Below are 21,699 nucleotides of genomic sequence, written 5' to 3'. Positions count from 1 at the left end.
CTGCGGCACCGACTCGCTTCCGGCCTCGGCATCCCTCCCCCGCCCCGCTCTTGACAACGGGCCGCTTCCTTAGCAACCGCGGCCGGGGCCTGCCTGCCGGACCGGGCGGGGCAGCGGGAGGTGGCGCCCGCGGGAGACGGTGAGGGGCTGGGGCTGGCGGGGAGGGAGGGGGCGGGGAGAGACGGGCAGCGTCTGTAGCTTATTCTGCCCCGCGTCCCAGGAGCTAGAGTTGGGCAGGGGCCCTCGGATGGGTGCGCGGGCGCAACGCCTCTGCCTGGAGTGAATTCCCTGAAGCCCAGGTGCGTCTTGAGGGGAACCAGGGACGCTTGGGGCTGCCTGGCCCTCTCCCCGCTCCCACTCTCCCTCTCAGCCAGCTGAACAGCCCCTTGCAGGGGAAACTTGAGTTTCTTCTCCTGTCCTGGGTTCTACACTCACTTATTAGGGAAATCCGGGGGCTTTGAGTTGCCAGCTCCTGGGACAGGGACTTGCCTGCCTTTGTCTGGAGCTCACTGCCAGATGCTTATAAGATCCGTTATAACCTTGCCATTCTGTTACTTCACAAACTCAGCACTTGTCATTTAAAGACACAGCAACTGCTCTCATCTCAACTTTCAGCGACTGTCCCCTGGAAGAGGCTGTGCTGCAGAGAGGTGTATTTATTAAGACTTCATTTCTTTTACAAAATATACAACAGCCTACTTGCATGTTACCCTTAGTAACCAGTACTAACTTATGCTTTCTTTAAGTATGGTGTCTTTACATTGTGTTTGTCTACTCTTTAATTTGCAACATTTACTAACCAGGCCTGGACCTTCCTGACATTAGTGGGGATGTAAAAAAGTGCAACTATTTAAAGGGTTAACTGATAAGCACCAGCATATCAGTTTGTGTTACAAGTTACATGCTGGCTCCCTGGAAGTGGGACGGGCAGGGGCTGCTGGCCCCGCTCCCAGGGAGCCAGATTTTTTACGGGCTCTGCAGTATAAAAGTTATACTGCAGAGCCTGCAGCAAAGGGAGCTGGCAGTCACCACATAACCTGCAGCCAAGCCTCCCTTAGAGCAGGGTCAGCAGCCCCGGCTGGTCCTGCTCCTGGGGAGCCAGCTTCACCCTACCCTGCAGTATAAAAGCTATACTGCAGAGCCTGCAGGGTGTGTAACCATGTAACTGCTAGGATTTTTAGTGGTTATACAGTTACATTTTTAAACGATTTTTTACATCCCTAGTAATTAGTACAAATTAGTGGGATTCTGTTGTAAATTGCAACTCTTAATACCATGCAGATGGCTCACTGTAAGAATTTAGTAAAGGAGAATAGTTTTTAAAATCACTTGGTTTAAAAATCATTTCTGCCTTTGCTTACTTGCCAAAATCTGCATTGAGTCCCTGAGTGTCTTTTTTCCTCTGTTGGAACTGATGATATCACTAACTCCTAAAGTAGCATTTTTCAGCTTCTGATGTTAGTAACAGTATCTGCAGTTATAGAGCAACAGAACTGAAGGGCTAAAGTCAGATCTTGGTGGATAGAAAGCCCTTCATTTCACCTTTAAGGATCCTGACTTTTACAGTATAGAAAGAAATGCCAGAAAGTCATTAGTGAGGAGAAGGAATCATGTTCTGGTTTGTTAAAGCAAAGGCCAGGGAATTTAGAAATGAGTTCTAAATTCTTGTATAACTCTTGGAAGTCACTTCCCATCTCTACCCCATGTAAAATCAAGAAATTATTTTGCCTACCTAAATGGGGGATTAAATTAACTGACTGTGAAGTACCTGTACATTGAAATCCTTGAATGGAAGGAGCTAAAGAGGAGCAAAGTATTATTTTAATTAATTATTAAAATTAAGTGACCAATTAATTTTTTACTGGGGTTCTAAGAGATCAACTTGATGAAGAGAAGAAAGGATAAAGTCTCTTCTAGTTCAGGATGTTGCTAGAGCTAGACTTGGCTTGGTTGAGCAAGCACTGGTGTTTTTGGAAATGGGTTGGATATTCTCTTTACCTCTCTTTTGACTCCATACATCTGAGTATTCCCATTTTGGATATCACCTTTCCCACAGTTACGGCCGCATAAAATTCCCATTCAAATATTGGCAAGACAATGCCAGCCACTGCTGATTGGCAAGTGTTGTCACAAGTAGTGGTTAACTTTCTTGAGGTGTTACTTCAGAAATACAATTATCCCCATCACTGAGGAGTGTGTGATATGTTGGTGATGACTCAGAGCAGTCTAAATGAAAGGCAATATAGAAGACAGGATAATTTTGTCTGTAGCATAGTTCATAGTACTGTTGACATAAATAGCCATGTTAGCAAATGGATGGCAAAGCTAGTTCTGCCAGATCTGAACTTGACAACTATTCTCCAACATGATCATAGCTAGCACAGTTTTTGTGCCTGGTATATATGGGCATGCATGTGAGTGTTTAAAAATCAAGAGACACATTATCCTTACAGAAGTCAACAACGTAGCTGCTTAATACAAATGTAACATACATTGGCAAAAATGGCTCATGTCCTCAGTCAGGCAGAGTCATCCTGATGGGTTCCTGACAGGTCCTCTAATCCATCAATGATGATAAACTTTTGGCTGTGTACATGCGTGTGCCCCCTTGTCTAATGCATTAATCATGCACAATTAATCAATATGACAAACTCTGAGAGAGCCCCCAGAGACCACAAATCAGATAAAGATAAAAAGCACCTGAGTAGGTTTATTGTCAAGCAAGGTACAAAATAGTTGTCAGCGAATGGACTCACCGCTGCGCCACTATACATATGTACACCATGACAATCGACTAACACCCAACTAAACTCTCTGGATTCTAATGTGCCCTGTCCCGTGTGGTCAGCTGACCACTTGTTTTGTACAAACAAATACCAAACAAACAAGTTACACATCAAGTTACACAGTGGAGAGAGATAAATAGCACATCAAGTTACACATCACTCCTGATGTATCAGGTTGCCACCCTCTGTTAGCTAGTTACCTCCCCTTACGTCACAGAAGGGGGGGGGGTTCCATTACTATCCATCATGCTGTCAATTTAGACCTGATCCTGAATCTGGGACAGTATGTATGTTATTTGTGGGGTATGTGCTGGTACCAAGATTTTTTAAATGAGGTGTTCTGTTATGACCCCTCTGGAATGTGCTTTCAGCCTGTGCCTAGTATCTCTGAAGTATGAGTGTTTCTGTAATAGCCCTGTTCTTGCCAATTTCTGTGAGCAGGGCCTGCTTCTTGCTCACAGCTTAACTTTGCTTTATATTAGCAAAGTCTTGACCATTGCTGTCTAGGCCTCAGGCCTCATATGTGGGCTTATGTTTCAGACTCTCATCTTACTACAGCTAGCATAATTCACCACTGGTGGAGCTTCACTGGTGGTAGCAGTGGTAAGAATGCTAAGCAGAGGTCAGTTGTATTTACTACTGTCATCCTGTCCTGCTCAGAGCAGACCTAGATAATTTGTTAGTAAAAACACCTGCAGCTCAGCCAGTGTTTTTACAATGCTAGAGCAATGGTGAGGAAACTCACTACAATTCTGGACAGGGTCTAGCTGCGGCTGCAAACTGTTGGACTATACCTGTCCTTGAAATATATTCAGATACATTTATGAGTTCTAATGCTACCAGGGCTTTATGCTTAATCCATTTTTTGGACTGGCTTATTGCTATCAGAGATCCTGTGAAGTCAATGGGATTCATTACATTTACTTCAATGTCACTGGATCAGGCACAGAAGCCAGAAGCTTTTCTCTTTGGGTATGTCTACACTACAAAGTTAGTTCGAACTAATGGACGTTAGTTCGAACTAACTTTCATAGGCGCTACACTAGCGCTCCGCTAGTTCGAACTTAATTCGAACTAATGGAGCGCTTAGTTCGAACTAGGAAAACCTCATTTTACGAGGATTAAGCCTAGTTCGAACTAGCTAGTTCGAATTAAGGGGTGTGTAGCCCCTTAATTCGAACTAGTGGGAGGCTAGCCCTCCCCAGGTTTCCCTGGTGGCCACTCTGGCCAACACCAGGGAAACTCTTCTGCCCCCCTCCCGGCCCCGGACCTCTTAAAGGGGCACAGGCTGGCTACAGTGCCCATGCCAGGTGCAAGCCTGCTAGCAGACCCTGCACCTGGCACGGATCGAGCCACCTACCCGATGCCCCCCAGCCCTCCCCCTCTTCCCGGGACCAGGCTGGAGGCTCCCGGGAGCTTGCCCGGGACCGAAAGAGGCGGGCACCCGCCTGGGCTACTGCAGACATCGTGGACCTCGTCCACAATCTCCACACTAGGCACAGGAAAGTGGCCGTCTAGGGCAGGAGAGCTGCCAGCCTGGCCACCCAGGAGCAGGTGTGCAAGAGAATCAAGGGGGTCCACTGAGACCCCCGACCCTGAGCCCTGAGCTTACAATGGCCGTCCTGGGTCAGACCAAAGGTCCATCTAGCCCAGTAGCCTGTCTGCCGACAGCGGCCAACCCTAGGGACCCTGGAGGGGATGGACTGAAGACAGTGACCAAGCCATTTGTCTCGTGCCATCCCTCTCCAGCCTTCCACAAACAGAGGCCAGGGACACCACTCCTACCCCCTGGCTAATACCACTCCATGGACCCAGCCTCCATGACTTGATCTCACTTCCCTTTAAACTCTGTTCTAGTTGTAGCCTTCACAGCCTCCTGCAGCAAGGAGTTCCACAGGTTGACTCTTTGCTTTGTGAAGAACAACTTTCTGTTACTAGTTTGAAGCCTGCTACCCATTCCTTTCCTTTGGTGTCCTCTAGTCCTTCTTTATGGGAACTAATGAAGAACTTTTCTGTATGCACCCTCTCCAACCAACTCTTGCTTTTAGAGACCTCTATCCTGTCCCCCCTCCGTCTCTTCTTTTCTAAGCTGAGAAGTCCCAGTCTCTTTAGCCTCTCTTCATATGGGACCTGTTCCCAACCCCTGATCATTTTAGTTGCCCTCCCCTCTCCCAACCTCTCTCTTCCTCCTTTTCCCAGTCTCCCCCAGTTTTGTTCAATAAAGACAGATTCCATTTTGGAAGACACGTTATCTTTATTTTGTACATCAAGAAGAGGGGCTAGGGAAGGGTAAGTGGAAGGAGGTGAGGGAGGAATGGGGCATGAGCCCCTGATGAGGAGGCCTGGGCTGGCTCTGCGGGCTTCTGGGGGTGGAAGCTCTCCTGCAGCCCCCCAATTGCCCCCTCTCCCCAGATGGCAGCCTGCGGCAAGTGCAGCCGGGATGATGGCCGAGTGGTGTGATGTGCCCAGTGTGGGTAGTCCGGGCACTCCAAGCCAGGACTGCTTTGCAAGCGGGGCACCCCTGAGAACTGTCTGTCCGGGGTGGGGGTCGGGACCCTTTAAGCTCAGCCCTCGGCTAGCCTGAGACAGCATCTCCACGCTCTAAGTCCTCCTCTGATGCCCTGCCGGCACTGCTTCCGGCCATCCTTAAGCCTGGTTCAGGGTCCACTTAATGTGGACATGCTAGTTCGAATTAGCAAAACGCTAATTCGAACTAGTTTTTTAGTCTGGATCCGTTAGTTCGAATTAGCTTAGTTCGAATTAACTAATTCGAACTAAGTTAGTTTGAATTAACGTTGTAGTGTAGACGTACCCTTTGAGAGTACCTCCTTATTTCTAGGCCTCCTTATTTCTAGAAGGTAGAGCTGAAGAAGCTAGAATGATAGCAATCTAAACTGAAATCACTGGGTGGAATTCTTTACCACCAGAGGGAACGTTGTTTTATTATTCTTTTAGTAGCTTTATGCAGAAAGGCAAATTGCTTTAATCTGTGCATAAATAAAATAGATTGGGAATTTACTACATGTCGACTTTCGTTGCATATAATTTCATAAAACCTTTGTATTATAGGTGATATCAGTGGAGAGTAGGTGGAAAGAAGCATGCATTACTTTTACTGACTATTCTTGGTTTATTGATAAAATTATCGTCCATCAGTTTATTTAATTCTTTTTTTAACACAGTTTATATTTTTAGCTTTCACAGCATCCTCTGGCAATGAGTTCCACAGACTGTTTGTTGTATGGAGAAGTGCTTCCTTCTGTTTGTTTTAAACCTGCTGCCTATTAATTGTATTCAGTGATGCCTAGTTTTTGTGTTGTGTGAAAGGGTAAATAACACTTCCTTATTCACTTTCTCACACCACTGATGATTTTATAGACATCTATACTATCACCCCTTTAGTGAGCTGTTTTCTCAGATGAACGGTGCCAGTTATTTTAATCTCTTCCCCTGTGGGAGCTATACTATACCCCTATTCATATTTGTTCCCCTTCTCTGAACTTTTTCCAATTCTAATATATGCAATTCTAAAATATTTTTAACATGGGGTGACCAGAACTATATGCAGTACTCAAGCTGTGGGTGTACCATGGATTTATATAGTATCATATTTTGTCGTCTTATTTATCCATTTCCTAATGGTTCCTAATATTCTTTTAGCTTTTTGACTAAAAGAATAGATTGAATAGATGTTTTCAAAGAACTAACCACAATGATGTCAAGATCTCTTTCTTAAGAAATAACAGCTAATTTTAGATCCCCTGATTTTATGTTTAGTTAGAATTATGTTTTCTTGTGGGCATTATTTTGCACTTTATCAACATTGAATTTAATCTACCATTTTGTTGCCCAATCACAGTTTTGAGAGATCCTTTTGTCACCTTTTCCACAGTCATTTTTGGACTTAACTATCTTAAGTAATTTTGGATCATCTGCTAGTTACCTCTCTCCACTGTGAAAACTGACCATTTATTCCTGCCCTTTTTTTCCCTCTCTTTTAACCAGTTACTTATATATGAAAAGCAGAGCTGTCCTTAGGGAGGAACGGAACCATGGGCAACTCCTCCACTCCAGACTCCATCCCTTATTTTGCTCCTATCCCACCCTTAACTGCCCTTCCCCAAACCTTGCCCCTTCCCCCAAGCACCGCCCCACCTCTTCCTGCCCCTGCTCTTCCCTCTCCCCTCCCATTGCCCCCCTTCCCCAAAGCCTCCTTCCCTGAGTGATGCAACTCAGGGGATTATCGGTGTCCTGCCTTGGGGCAACAGCAGGGATCAGGCCCCTTCACACTCACTGCAATGGCAGGAGCCTCAGGAAGCAGAGCAAGCTAGCAGAGAAATGGCGGCAGAGCAGAGCAGGCTACTGCACTGCTCCACTTCCCACGGTTCCCTCCACTGCAGTGAGTGCAGGGGGCTGACCCCTGCAACTCGCCACAGATCCCCCCACCCAGGTAATATCCCAGGCTGCTGTAGGCCCCATAGGCTAACCTCAATTTGTGGAACCATCCCATCCCTAGGATGATTGGGATGGTTGATACAGAGGCCCCAAAGTGTGGGGCTCGGAGCATCTACTCCGAACTGTCCTATGGACAAGATGGCACTGATGAAAGCACCTTCTCTCATATCCTTGACAGCTTACTTTGCTTAAGAGCCTTTGAAGGGTCTTGTCAAAGGCTTTCTAGAAGTCCAAAAAGTGGACTGGATTATCCTTGTCCACATGTTCGTTGACATCCTCAAAGAATTATAATAGATTGGTGAGGCATGGTTTCCATTTACAAAAGCCATGTTGACTCTTCCCCCAACAAATTATGTTCTCTGTGCTTGACAATACTGTTGTTTAGTTTCAACTAGTTTGCCTGGTACTGAAGTTATGTTTACCAGCCTGTACTGTAATTGCCAGAATCACCTCTGAAGCCTTTTTAAAAAATTAGCATTACATTAGTTATCCTCCAGCCATCTGCTACAGAGGCTCATTTAAGCAATAGCTTCTATACCACAGTTTGGAGTTCTGCAATTTCATATTTGAGCTCCTTCAGAACTCTTGGATGAATAGCATGTGGTCCTGGGGAGCTACTATTCTCTCTCTTTATTCCAAAACCTCCTCTACACACATCTCAATTTGGGGCAGTTCCTCTGATTTGTCACCTAAAAAAGCATGTCTGGAAATCTCCCTCATGTCCTCTGTAGTGAAGATGTTATAATTTACTTTTAATATCCATCTATCTAACCATTCATTCAACCAGTGTTTAAATATACACGATATGAACTCAGCTGCTGGAATTTGTTTGCCACATCACCTATAGTTTTCTGTCTCAAATTCCTAAAGACAAGGTACAGGGGAACATGAGCCCAAAGCAGCAAAATAAGCCATTTCATGAAGGGATTTGTATCTGGACTAGAGGCATCCAAAAAAACCATGCCATTGAACAGGAGCAGGGGTGTACGATTACCACACCAAAAGTCGTGTAAAGTGATTCAGTGTGATCAATGAGTCAGTGTCAGACTTGGCACTCTGCGACACCTTGGAGCCTTTGAGTTGATTCAGACACCTTGTAGAATAGTTATCTCACCATAACAAGCTTGCTCCTGCTATATTCATGTTCACACTGAATGCTAAGTAGGAACAATGGAAAATTGAAAACAGAGAGCAAGAGAGAAACATATCTTATATGGAATCATAGTTAACAGCTGCTTCAGGAGACCAGTGTAGTGGCTGTTTGGTTAATACTGTGCAGCATCTCATACAGAATTTGTCTAAATTAGGAATAGAGACTATGTTAGGTTTAGATAACGTGATACGTAACCCCAAGTTAACTTTAATCTCTTTTGCTAATGCAGATAGACCCAAGATCCATTTAATTTACATCACTACTCAGATCAAAGCAGAACATAGCATTCTGGGGCATAGTTTCCACAGGCCAAAGCTCTGTTAAATTTCAGGGCATTTATGTGCTACATTTGGCCCAGAGGCAGCAGAGGCTAATCTGAGGCTATGTCTTCACTACTCAGTTTTTAGTGACAAGGCTGTGTGGACACTGTCCTGTTACTAAGTCTCTGAATGAAGGAGGAGGCTGGAGGTGCTTCTGCAGGGGGAGTGGGAAGAGTCAGAGGCAGCAGAAGGAGGTCAGAGACAGGAAGGGGAGTCAAGGAAGGTGATCTGCAGCATAGGAGACCAGGAATACTTGGGGTGTCAAAGACAGGATAGGGTATAGAGTACCCACCTGCTTGTCAGCAGTGCATCAGCTGCTTCTGCCTTGCATGCACACTGTTTACATGGAATGATTTGCAGGGATGGAAACATAGATCAGGCCCTGCCCCACAATATTTCCCTTGTGTGAGTGCTAACTACTTGCCATTCCATAGCCTCCGATTTGGCCTCCAGACTCCAATTTGGTCACTCTTGGCTGATTGTTATTAGTTACTTACCCCGTGCTTTACAAAACCAAATAAAGACCATCTTCCTCTCTCAGGGAGTTTGCAGTCTAAGCTAAGGGAGGTGCTGTGGAAGGAGCATTGGTAGGACAAGAGTGAAAAAAATATGATTGTGTGCTCACGTGGGAGATTAGTGCTGGTATCTTGGGGATGCTGTAGTTTGATTTTTTTAAATATCTGTATGACTCTAAGTTAGAAATTTCTCAGGTTATAGTGATCTATTTATTGATTAGTGTAGGATGCACCTGACCTAATAAGGTATTTATGAATTACACCTTTCCCCCATGTTGTTGCCCTGGGAATGGAATGTGCCATGTGGCTTCATTTACTTGGTCTCTAAAATCATTCTATGTAGTCACTGTGCTATCTGTAAGTGGACACACAGACCATTTTCTGGGACATGACCATGAAGTAACCCTAGGCCATCTATGCTGTGCTGCAATTTCTAGTGCTGACCTTGTTGGAATTGCTCCATAAATGTATGGAAAGCTGTCAATAGTCACAGAGAACTGCAACTGTCTTGGGAAGTTTAGAAGCACCTGACACCTTTTAAAAGCTGTAAGCAAAGAAAAGTCACTTGTCCCATCCTCTTTAACATTATGTGAATTCCACCTGTGTTCTTCAGTCCCTAAAGCCAGATTTTCAGGTAGTGTTAATCCATTACAGACAATGGAGCTACACTGATTTATGCCAGCTGAGAATCTGGCCCCTTCTCTTTTCCCCCCAGTTCTAACTCACTGTCTCTGATCAGCTTTGGAAACTTCCTCAGTGTATCCAGAGCTCTTCGAATAAATAATTCTGTTTCACCTCTGCTTACTCATTTCTGCATGTTCTGTTTGCTGCCCCTAATGCCCTCTTACCACCTTTTGATGTGGCTTCCCCTTCTCCTGGGTCCCTCCTCCTTTCAGCCTTTTTATTTCCATTTCCATTGTCATCCTCCTGCTAATTCCCCCTATCATCTTAGGCTGTCCTCTGCCTTCTCTGTAGCCACCAAAGCTACAAACTGGCCAGCAAGAAGTTTAGGCTCAAAATTAGATGAAGGCTTCTAACCATCAGAGGGTTAAAGTTCTGGAGCAACCTTTCAAGGGCAGAAATGGACAAAAAACCTAAGTGGCGTCAAGACTGAGCTTGATAAGTGTATGGAGGAGATCGTCTGATGAGACTGCCTACAATGGCATGAGGTCCATCAGTAGCCAAAATCCCCAGTGGAGACAGGAAAATAGCTAGGGAAGGCTCTCTCAGTAACTACAGAGAATTCTTTTCCAGGTATCTGCCTGGTGGGTCTTGCCAACATGTTCACTGTTTAACTGATTGCCATTTGGGGGATTGGGAAGGAATTGGTCAGATTGGCAGAGACCCTGTGGGTTTTTTGCCTTCCTCTGCGGTGTGGGATACAGGCCATTTGCAGGTTTAAACTAGTGTAAATGATGAATTGTCTGTAACTTGAAGTCTTTAAACCATGATCGGAAGACTTCAGTAACTCAGCCAGAGGTTAGGGGGTGCAGGAGTGCAGAGTGCAGGAGGTCAGACTAGATGATCACAATGGTCCCTTCTGATCTTAAAATTTGTTAGTTTAAAGCCCAATAACCATCTGCCTTGACCTTATTCCTCGTCTCCAATTCCCCACCAGCATATTAGCAGGCCACTTTCTTATAGAACCTGCTGTGTGCTGTGAATACATTTGAAGAAGCCTTTGCTGACGCAGTCTCTGCAATACAACATACATCGCTTGCCTTTGCTTCTCTAGTTCCTCTTATCATTTCATAGAGCTCTTCTCTTCCTTCTTAGCAGGTTGTTTTATAATAATGTCCACATACAGTTTGCAGGGTCTGGGGGGTTGTCAAAACTTGCTACAAAGATTCCAAAGAAATAGAGTCTAGTACTGACTGAGCCAGTGCATCTTCCCGTAAAGGAAGATGGACCAGTCTCACAAAGGAGAAAGAAATAATGAGCTTGAGCTGTATAGCAGAATCTCCTTTTAAGGGAAATGATGTGTGGGATCAAAACGCTGCTAGCAGAGCGGTGAGGGGAGGGAGGGGAGGGATGGGACATCGTAACCTACAATTCTACATGGTTGCTGGCTTCTTTGTAGGATATTATGGGAAGGTCTTTTTTCTAGTGTCTATTTCTAGATAAGCCATAAATTCCATGTCAAACTGGGCTCTGAAGTATAAATACAAATATGGACATGCCTCAGCTCCTGATTACAAGATATGTCACCTGCATAGACCCCCCCCCGCCCCCAAATCTAAATCATTCATTGGTATAAATTACTGCCAATGAGAATGCCAAGTCAGGAAAGGGAAACAGTAGTATTCACCTTCGAGAAATGAAACTACCTTGCTTCCTAGTCTTTTCTTTGTCATGCCCCTCCCTGAGAGTTTCTTCATTACTCTTTCCAAGCTTCTATCATGCACATGGGTCCATAAACACTGAGGGCTATGGGTTCTAGTGGTGGGTAGGAGAAGGGGAACTGGAACAGGGAACTTACTTAGAAAAGTTAGATGTCTTCAAGTCACCAGGGCCTGATGAAATGCATCCTAGAATACTCAAGGAGCTGATAGAGAAGGTATCTGAGCCTCTAGCTATCATCTTTGAAAAATCATAAGTCGGGAGAGATACCAGAAGACTGGAAAAGGACAAAAATAGTGCCCATCTATAAAAAGGGAAATAAGAACAACCCAGGAAACTACAGACCAGTCAGCTTAACTTCTGTGCCAGGGAAGAAAATGGAGAAGTAATTAGGGAATTCATCTGCAAACATCTGGACAATAATAAGGTGATAGGTAACAGCCAGCATGGAATTGTAAAGAACAAATCTTGTCATACCAATCTGATAGCTTTCTTGGATAGGATATCAAGCCTTGTGGATAAGGGAGAAGCAATGGATGTGGTATACCTAGACTTTAGTAAGGCATTTGACAGTCTTGCATGACTACCTTATAAATAAACTAGGGAAATACAACCTAGTTGGGGCTACTAAAAGGTGGGTGCATAACTGGCTTGATAACGATTCTCAAAGAGTAGTTATTAATGGTTCACAGTCATGCTGGAAGGGCATAACAAGTGGGGCTCCACAGGGGTCTGTTTTGGGACTGGTTCTGTTCAATATCTTCATCAATGATTTAGATGATGGCAGAGAGAATACGATTATTAAGTTTGCAGATGATACCAAACTGAGAGGGTTTGCAAGTACTTTGGAGGATAGAGTCAAAATTAAAAATGATCTGGACAAACTAGAGAAATGGTCTGAGGTAAATAAGATGAAATTTAATAAGGACAAATGCAAAGTACTCCACTTAGGAAGGGACAATCCGTTTCACACATACAGATGGGAAGTGACTGTCTAGGAAGGAGTATTGATGAAAGGGATTTAGGAGTCATAGTGGAGCACCAACTAAATATAAGCCAACAGTGTGACTGTTGCAAAAAAAAAGCAAACATGATTCTGGGATACATTAACAGGAGTGTTGTGAGAAAGACACGATAAATCATTCTTCTGCTCTACTCTGTACTGATTAGGCCTCAGTTGGACTATTATGTCCAGTTCTGGGCACCATATTTCAAGAAGGATGTGAAGAAATTGGAGAAGGTCCAGGGAAAAGCAACAAAAATTATTAAAATTCTAGAAAATATGACCTATGAGGGAAGACTGAAAGAACTGGGCTTGTTTGGGTTAGAAAAGAGAAGACTGAGAGGGGACATGATAGTGGTTCTCAAGTATCTAAAAAGGTGTCACAAGAAGGAGGGACACAGCTTGTTCTCCTTGGCTTCTGAGGATAGAGCAAGAAGCAATGGGCTTAAATTGCAGCAAGGGAGGTTTAGGTTGGACATTATGAAAAACTTTCTGTCAGGGTGGTTAAACACTGGAATAAATTGCCTAGGGAGGTTATGGAATCTCCATTTCTGGAGGTATTTAAGAGCAGGTTAGACAGACATCTATCAGGGATGGTCTAGATCGTGCTTGGTCCTGCCATGAGGGCAGAGGACTGGACTTGATGATCTCTCAAGGTCCCTTCCAGTTCTAGTTTTCTATGATTCTATGAAAATCTGAGTCACAAAAGAAGACAAGAGAGTGGCTAGAGAAGGGCGCTGGCAATCAGGAGTGCTGCATTCTGTTCTATTCCAGTTCCATTTGGTGGATGGATAACAGGCCCAGAAAGATTAATATTGGCTGCAGGTGTAGCAGAGTGAGATCAGCTAGGTCTACAGGCCCTCCTTTACCCCTCCTCCCCCGTTGCCAGTGTGGGGCCTATTTACTTCATCACACTGACTCCTCTTAAGCACAGAAGGGGTGCTTAAATTTGCTTAAATTTAACACTTTACGAATGGGCCTTTAACAAAGATGCTAATTACCTTACTCATTACAAAGATAGCTTCCCCAATTATCACCCCTAGTATCATTATCTCATAGATACTAGCTCTCCCCCTCACCCCTCTTCTGTTCTGATTTGTCAGTTTTATAATGTGTTCTCTTTTTTTTCATTGTATTCCTTTGGTATATATGGTCATGCCAATTCTCTTCCAAAATTTGATCTGAGGAAGTGGGTCTGGCCCACGAAAGCTCATCACCTAATAAACCATCATGTTAGTCTTTAAAGTGCTACATACTCCTCTCTCTTGTTTCCTCTCACAAAGTCATTGAAGCTCCAGTGAACAAATGTTTAAGAGCACTGAAATCCTCCTATAGAAGGCATAGAATCATAGAACTGGAAGAGACCTCAGAAGGTCATCAAGTCCAGCCCCCTGCTCTAGGCAGGACCAATCCCAACTAAATCAACCCAGCCAGGGCTTTGTCAAGCTGAGACTTAAACACTTCTAGGGATGGAGACTCCACTACTTCCCTAGGTAACCCATTCCAGGGCTTCACCACTCTCCTAGTGAAATAGCTTTTCCTAATATCCAACCTGGACCTCTCCCACCACAACTTGAGACCATTGCTCCTTGTTCTGCCATCTGTCACTACTGAGAACAGCCTCTCTCCATCCTCTTTGGAACCTCCCTTCAGGAAGTTGAAGGCTGCTATCAAATCCCCCCTCACTCTTCGCTTCTGCAGACTAAACAGACCCAACTCCCTCAGCCTCTCCTCATAGGTCATATGCTCCGGCCTCCTAATCATTTTGGTTGCCCTCCGCTGGACCCTCTCCAGTGCATCTGCATCCTTTTTGTAGTGGGGGTCCAGAACTGGACACAATACTCCAGATGTGGCCTCGCCAAAGCCGAATAAAGGGGAATAATGATATCTCTGGATCTGCTGGCAATGCTCCTCTTAATGCAACCTAATATGCCATTAGCCTTCTTGGCTATAAGGGCACACTGTTGACTCATATCCAGATTCTCATCCACTGTAACCCCCAGGTCCTTTTCTGCAGAACTACTACTTAACTGACTGGTCCCCAGCTTGTAACTATGCTTGGGATTCTTCCGTCCCAAGTGCAGGACTCTACACTTGTCCTTGTTGAACCTCATCAGATTTCTTGTGGCCCAATCCTCCAATTTGTCTAAGTCACTCTGGACCCTATCTCTGCCCTTAAGCATGTCTACCTCTTCCCCCAGCTTGTGTCATCCGCAAACTTGCTGAGGGTGCAATCCATCCCCTCATCCAGGTCATTAATAAAGATATTGAACAAAACCGGCCCTAGAACCGAACCTTGGGGCCACTAGAAACCGACCACCATCCTGACATCGAACCGTTGATCACTACTCGCTGAGCCCGGCCTTCTAGCCATCTTTCTATCCATCTTACCATCCATTTATCCAATCCACATTCCCTTAACTTGCTGGCAAGAATATTGTGGGAGACCGTATCAAAAGCCTTGCTAAACTCAAGGTATATAACATCCACTTACTTTCCCATGTCCACCGAGCCAGTTACCTCATCATAGAAGCTAATCAGATTGGTCAGGCACGACTTGCCCTTTGTGAATCCATGCTGACTATTCCTAATCACTTTCCTCTCATCCAAGTGCCTCAAAATGGATTCCTTAAGGATCCCTTCCATGATTTTTCCAGGAACCAAGGTAAGACTGACCGGCCTATAGTTCCCTGGATCATCCTTCTTCCCTTTTTTGAAGATGGGCACTACATTTGCCTTTTTCCAATCATCCGGGATTTCTCCCAATCTCCACGACTTTTCAAAGATAAGGCAGTGGGGAAGGGCAGTGAAAAAAATGCAGCTAAAAATTCATACACTTGCAATGAGCTTCAACCTCTAAAGCATTAATAGTTTTTTATACAATACCATGGCATTATTTATTATGTTTATTGCACCATGTCCTCATGTGCTAGGCACTATATAAACATAAGAGCAATAGAAAGTCCCTGCCCTGCAGGGCTTACAGTCTAAAACAGACAAAACAGACAGTGGGTAGCAGAAAAGGGTCTCCAAAGTGAGCAGAGTGACAGTGTGCAGTGATGTCATGTGAGTGCTACCATTTTGTTGTTGGGGGTTGGGGGGAGGAGGGCAGGTTATTAGCACCAGAGAAACGTTCAAGTTATTGGCCTTTTCTTAAACTGTCTTTTTTTCCAGGAACCCTGGCAGGAAATTTGTTGGTAACACAGTCCAATGTAGACTTTCCTTCCATTCATCGAAGGGGGTAGGGTCAAACTAGCAGTTGAAGATGCAGGAGCCAGTTTCTGGAGATGCGAATGTGGTCCCTACCCCATTGAGAGTGTCAGAGATGAACCCAGCAGCCAACCCTCGACGTATGCGACGGATCATTGCTGAGGACCCTGAGTGGTCCCTGGCCATTGTTCCCCACCTCAGTGAGCTCTGCCTCCAGCACATCGTCAACAACTTTGAAAGTAAGCCATGGTCCTTTCCCCACAGAAGACTGGCTGACAGCATTGTTATACCATAGGAGGTGGGGGATAGTGGGGCAGGCTCACACTTGAATCTTCAGTGCTGCTAAGCTCAAAGAAAGGGGAAGAAATTGGACAGAAGAAAAAAAAATCTCTCTTGATGTGCAGGATCTAGTCGTGTCCATGTAACACCATTGGTTTCCATTGAGTTACACAGTGTCAAATGCTAAAAAAACTTACGTCAGGAGGTCCGGATTAGAATATTACTCACCATGATATTTCTAAGGGGATTGGATTAGTCAAAATACCCCCTCAGTCTCAGAATGCCTTTGAGAGTAACCTCTCCCTGTCCTTATTTCCTACAGAGAATCCTATTGTGAATCATCTCTTACCAGAGCACCAAAGAAAAGTGCTGGACAGGATCTCCACAGGCCTGCCCCTCACAGTGACTGCCAACCTGATCAGTGATGAAGACTACTGGAAGAGGTGTTGCATTGAGCGCTGGGCGGTGTGTGATGTCTCCCATTACGGGGCCAGTTGGAAGCGGATGTTCTTTGAGCGCCACCTGGAGAACATCCTGAAATATTTCATCCCTAACACAACAGACCCCAACCAAGTCCTGGACATCATCCCGCTCTGTAAGGAGTATGTGAGGAAGCTGGAAATAGATCAGTTCCTGCCACCGGTGAAGCTGGATCAGAAGAAGGAAGAGGATGACATGTCTGATTCTGGGAGTGATGTTGGGCTTGATGAATTCTGCATGCATCACTATGACCTAGGAGTGCTCACTGCTGCCCTCTCTCACCTAGAAGAGCTGCATCTAACGTACGGTGTGAAAGACTGTGGCATGAACTTTGAGTGGAGCCTCTTTGACTTCACCTATAAGGACTGCTACTCTCTGGCCAATGCTTTCAAGAAGTGCCGCGCCTTAAAAGTAACTTACCCCAAACTGATTTTTTAACATTTAAATTTTAAAGTATAAGTTAAAACAGTGACAGAATTCCCTGGCAAAGACGCAAGAGACCAGTTTTACTTGCTGCTCACCATTAGTCTTCCCAGTCCAGTGGGTGGCTTCCAAGTGTTTGACTCAAATAGTTTGGCTGTCTTTAGCAAACTTTCTAATTTGGTGCCTAAGTGTATTCATTGGTGCAATTAACTATAATATGTAGGGGCTCCAGCCAAATCACAAAATCTGGTAGTGTATTTTAAATGCATTTGATGCCACACAATGGGCAAAATTAAGAGTTAGTAATAAGCAGGTCTGTTACTCCACGAGGAGTAACGGTAGTTCGAATTAGAGATCCTAATTCGAACTACCTACTCGGTGCCGCGTGTAGCCGCGGGCACGGAGTCCGCACTAAGGAGGATTTGAAAATGGCGGCGCCCGGCAAGATGCAAATGAAGCCTAGGATATTTAAATCCCGGGCTTCATTTGCAACTTCGAATGCCTACATTAGCCACCCTAGTTCGAACTACGGTGGCAGTGTAGACATACCCTTAGAGGTTAACATTTGAGGTTTAGGTGGATTTAGCATTGCCCTTTAGGGAGAATAGGTGCCCAATTATCTTTAACTTTCATTTGAACTGGGGCACCTTTCGACTTTTTGCAGATCCTTGTCAAAATGATGGTAGTTGCTGTGCCAACAAGTGTAACTATATTATTCTCCCACAGGTCTTCAAGCTGTGCCGGAGCAAAGTGGATGATGAAAAGGCCCGGCTGCTGATACGGAATTTGTTAGATCACCCATGCTTGGTGGAGCTGGACTTCTCCCACAATCTGATTGGGGACCGAGGAGCACGAGCCATTGGCAAGCTGATCAACCGCAGCAAGTTAAAAATTCTCACTGTGTGTAATAACCGGATCCGAGCCCAAGGAGCCCAGGCTATTGCTCATGCCCTAGCCAAGAATTCTACGCTGACCTCTCTGAATCTGCGCCTCAACTGCATTGAGGATGAGGGTGGCCAGGCAGTAGGCCATGCCCTGCTGACTAATGCCACCTTGACATCTATCCATCTGGGAGGCAATGAATTGTCAGAGCCGACAGCTACGCTTTTCTCCCAGGTCCTTGCTCAGAACACAGCTCTAACTAGCATCAACCTTGCATGCAACCACATAGGTGTGGTAAGTAGCTTCCCCCCCAAAAGGAGAAATTGCTTCTGTCTGCTGCCATCACAGCAGCAAGTGCAGTCAAAGCATCTTCCTAGGTGATTTTACATAAAGCAAATTCAGAGCTGCTTTATTTTGTGAATTGCTGCCCCTCGCCAAAGATCCAAATGTATCTCCATCACACAACTGCCACGGTGGTCTTGCTTTGATGATTGTAAGTTATTGACAGTAGAGAAGCTGACGCTACAGCAAGTATCACTAAGGAAAAGAATCCCTCATTGTTTCACACTCCCTGCATTCTCTATGTAATGAGACCCTCAAGATGAACCTGTATTTTGTGAATTTGGCCTTTAGGAGATTGAAAGGTTTGCTCCCACATTAAAGAGAGGCCCAGGACATTCAGAGAATATTTCTGAGACTGTCATGGGCACACCCCATACTGGGGAAATGGCTTGCAGAGTAGAAGTTAGGGCTAAGTAAATAACATAAATGGTGATATGGGTTTGCTAAAGCCATGTGAAATTCTGATTTAGAGTGGCATCTGTCTCGTTCAACATGTTTCTCGGTAGTGCACAGAAACAAAGGCATCACCCTCATAAATCCTCTCTGGTATCAATATTCAGATCAGCATTGTTAAAAAACTGGCTCACTTGCTGAATTTCCATAAGCTTCAGCACTGAACCCCACTATGGCTTTGGCCAAAGTTTTCAAATCTGCATACCTAATATTCCAGTCCGAAATTCAAGTGGCCTGATTTTCAAACCTGGTGGGCATTCACAAATCCCATTGAAATCACTGCTGGTGCTCAGCTTCTCTGAAAATCAGGTCATTTCTTTTTAGTTGCCTACATATGGTTAAAGAATCCTAAATCTAGGCAGCTATATTTGAAAATGTCCTTTAAGCTTTCTTTGCCTCAGTTTCCCAAGTAATATAATAGAAGTAAAACTGTCTGTGCCAGTTTCCCCACCTTATGAGGGAGCTGACAATTTATTAGCTAATCTTTTTGAAGAGGTTTGAAGATGGCAAGCATTTTATTAGTTTTAATTCTTATTAGCCTCTAAATAGCAAAGAGCACTAGAATGTAACAGTACAAGGAGAAAAGGGTACTCTAAAGGGTTGAGGTTTATAATTGGAAATAACCCCAATGCAAAGTACATTCTATCCAAGGATCTCAAAGCACTTTACAGATGTTAGTTAGTGAAGCCCCAGCACACCCTGAGAAGTGGGGTCAGTATTACTATACCTGGTTTACAGATGAGGAACCAGAGACATAGGGAAAGAAAGGCTGTGTCTAGACTACAAAGAAAAGTCGGAAAAAAGATACGCAAGGTGCGAACTGCAATTTGCGTATCCTTTTCCACTTTTCTACCGAAAGAGGCTTTTCCAACATTTGGCCTGCCTACACTGAGCCAAATGTTGGGGGGAAAGCCTCTTTCGAAACATCCCTTCTTCCTTGTAGAACGAGGTTTACAGAGATGCTGAAAAACACATCTGCTTTTCCAATTTTTTTTTTGAAAAGCAGGCATGTTCCTTGGACGCGGCAGAGCTTTTCCGGGATACCTCTGGTATCCCGGTAAAGCTCTGCCGTGTCCAAGGAACACGTCTGCTTTTAAAAAAAAACCTCTGCAGTCTAGACATAACTAAAGTGACTTGCCTGAGGTGCCCCCACGTTCAGTGGTAGAACTGGAAATAGAACCTAGAAGTCCTATGTCCCAGTCCCTGCTGTAACCATTAGATGACACCCGCCACCCAGCATGGGAGTCCAGACCAGGAGATGTGACTTCCAGGCCCCTAGCTGGACTATGAGACACACACCACACTCAGCCCTTGTGCTTGCCTTCATTCCTATTGATTTCAGAGGTAGATTCCTTCCCTTCCTTTCCCATGGCCTGCCCTCTCTCAAGGAGGTCAGAGTCTGTGGGAGGCCAGGGGTGAGAGGAGTGGTCACACAGGATGGGAGCAGAATATTTATTTGGTATCTTTTAGATATTAATTGACAATACCTGGGGTTCAACACCTCCAGAAAGCATCTGCTGGGCCAGTCCCTCGGGTTGGTGTTGACAGGTGAGGGAGGTAACAGTACCAAGGTGAGCTGCTCCCAAAGCCCCAGAACTCCTGACATCTCTGCCAGATTTTCCATCACAGCTTAATGCCCTCAGTGGATTGAACTTTTGTTGTGTGGGAGGCTATGCCTCACCACAGACGTTCCCAGGAGCTAGTCTCCTTCTTAGAAACCATCAGAATGGACTTCTCTTCACATTTGCCAGAGCAGGAACAATACACTAGTTGTGCTAATGTTGAAATTATCTAGCACTGAGCTGATGAAAGGGTGACCAGATACACTGGCATGTCCCTATCAACTTGTCTCAGTCTTAACCAGCTCCGAGCCTGAGAATTGCTGATGTGATACCCAGAGGGAGTCATTTTGTGCACACTACATAAGGTTACTCTTCTTTTCAGTCTTGGATGACCCTTGCTGAGGAATAAGATACCCGAGGTTTACTTATTATCACATACTCCGACTCAGGACATGCTTCCTTCTCCTCTGTTCTGCTTGTAGGCAGTAGGTGAATGCCAGTGAAAGGTGCTCTGGAGATGGGGACATGGAGCAGCCACCTTGCCTCCAATCCTGCTCTGGTCTGCACTTCACACCCATTTATTTTCTGATTCTAGGATGGTGGGAAGCAGCTGCTGGAAGGAATGTCAGATAACAAGACCCTGACTGAATTTGACCTGCGGCTGGCAGAGGTGGGGCAGGAGAGCGAGTATCTCATTAAACAAGCCCTGAAGGCTAACCAGGAAATTGCCCGTCTGAAAACCATGCACCAGCCAAATTCCCTGGAAGAGAAATACACAGACCTGGACTAGCCTATTCCATGCCCTTATTTCCCTCTATAGTCTTTGGAATGAAAACTCTCTCCTCATTGAGCAGCTGTGGCAAAGGACATGAATTCCTGATTGGGGGAGCCATAAGAAATCATAACAGGCAATCTGGCATCAGTGAGTAAGCCCTACCTGGCAGTTGGACCCCAAAGGAGATTTCTCACTGGCTCCTTCATACAGTGTGATCAAAGTTTTACCATTTTGCTAACTTCTCAGCCTGAGCTAGGTTCCCATCGGCTTCATACTGGCCAAAGTCCACCATTAGGGTTACCATATTTGAACTTTCAAAAAAGAGGACACCCCTGAGAAGGAATATATCTGTATCAGTATCTACCAACTCACGTGGTATTAATGTGTTACATAATATATACAACATGAGTATAAATTGTATAATTAATACCATGTGAGTTGGTAGATAGAGATACATTCCCTCGCAGGGGTATCCTCTTTTTTTTTGAAAGTTCAAATATGGTAACCCTATCCACCGTATCATTCTAGAAATTACACATGCTTCCTTTGTTCAATAGATTTTTCTCACCTCATGTGCTCTATTCATTGTCTAAGTCACCTACTGGGATTGGGAGCATGCATGCCTCTGATAGCCAGCTCTTGGAATAGCCTTTGCCCATCTCGTTGCTGCTATGCGACTGAATGCCCTGAATGCAGACTCATTAAAGCTATTCCCAAAGTT

General features: G+C 44.9%; 1 protein-coding gene across 3 annotated transcripts; it reads left to right on the top strand.

The window, feature by feature from the left end:
• On the top strand, positions 1-21,699 carry DRC5 (dynein regulatory complex subunit 5). 3 transcript variants are annotated; one of them, XM_075925062.1, is made up of 6 exons: positions 73-139; positions 569-650; positions 15,747-16,021; positions 16,384-16,952; positions 17,691-18,140; positions 20,799-21,699. In XM_075925062.1, the coding sequence occupies exons 3-6, from the start codon at positions 15,838-15,840 to the stop codon at positions 20,991-20,993; spliced, it is 1,398 nt and encodes a 465-aa protein (XP_075781177.1). In that variant the 5' UTR covers positions 73-139; positions 569-650; positions 15,747-15,837; the 3' UTR covers positions 20,994-21,699. The 3 variants fall into 3 exon arrangements, with proteins under 3 accessions (XP_075781176.1, XP_075781177.1, XP_014430710.1); XM_075925061.1 differs by lacking the exon at positions 569-650 and having other exon boundaries at positions 1-139; XM_014575224.3 differs by lacking the exons at positions 73-139; positions 569-650 and adding an exon at positions 171-299.

This window comes from Pelodiscus sinensis, chromosome 3, assembly GCF_049634645.1.
Source record: "Pelodiscus sinensis isolate JC-2024 chromosome 3, ASM4963464v1, whole genome shotgun sequence".
Lineage (NCBI taxonomy): Eukaryota > Metazoa > Chordata > Testudines > Trionychidae > Pelodiscus > Pelodiscus sinensis.
This window is presented reverse-complemented; position numbering and strand designations above follow the sequence as displayed.

Coding starts and splice junctions, on each gene's coding strand:
- DRC5 (XM_075925061.1), top strand. CDS start 15,838: ATGCAGGAGCCAGTTTCTGGAGATGCGAATGTGGTCCCTACCCCATTG. Junction 16,953..17,690: donor AGAAGTGCCGCGCCTTAAAA/GTAACTTACCCC, acceptor ATTCTCCCACAG/GTCTTCAAGCTGTGCCGGAG. Junction 18,141..20,798: donor CATGCAACCACATAGGTGTG/GTAAGTAGCTTC, acceptor TTCTGATTCTAG/GATGGTGGGAAGCAGCTGCT.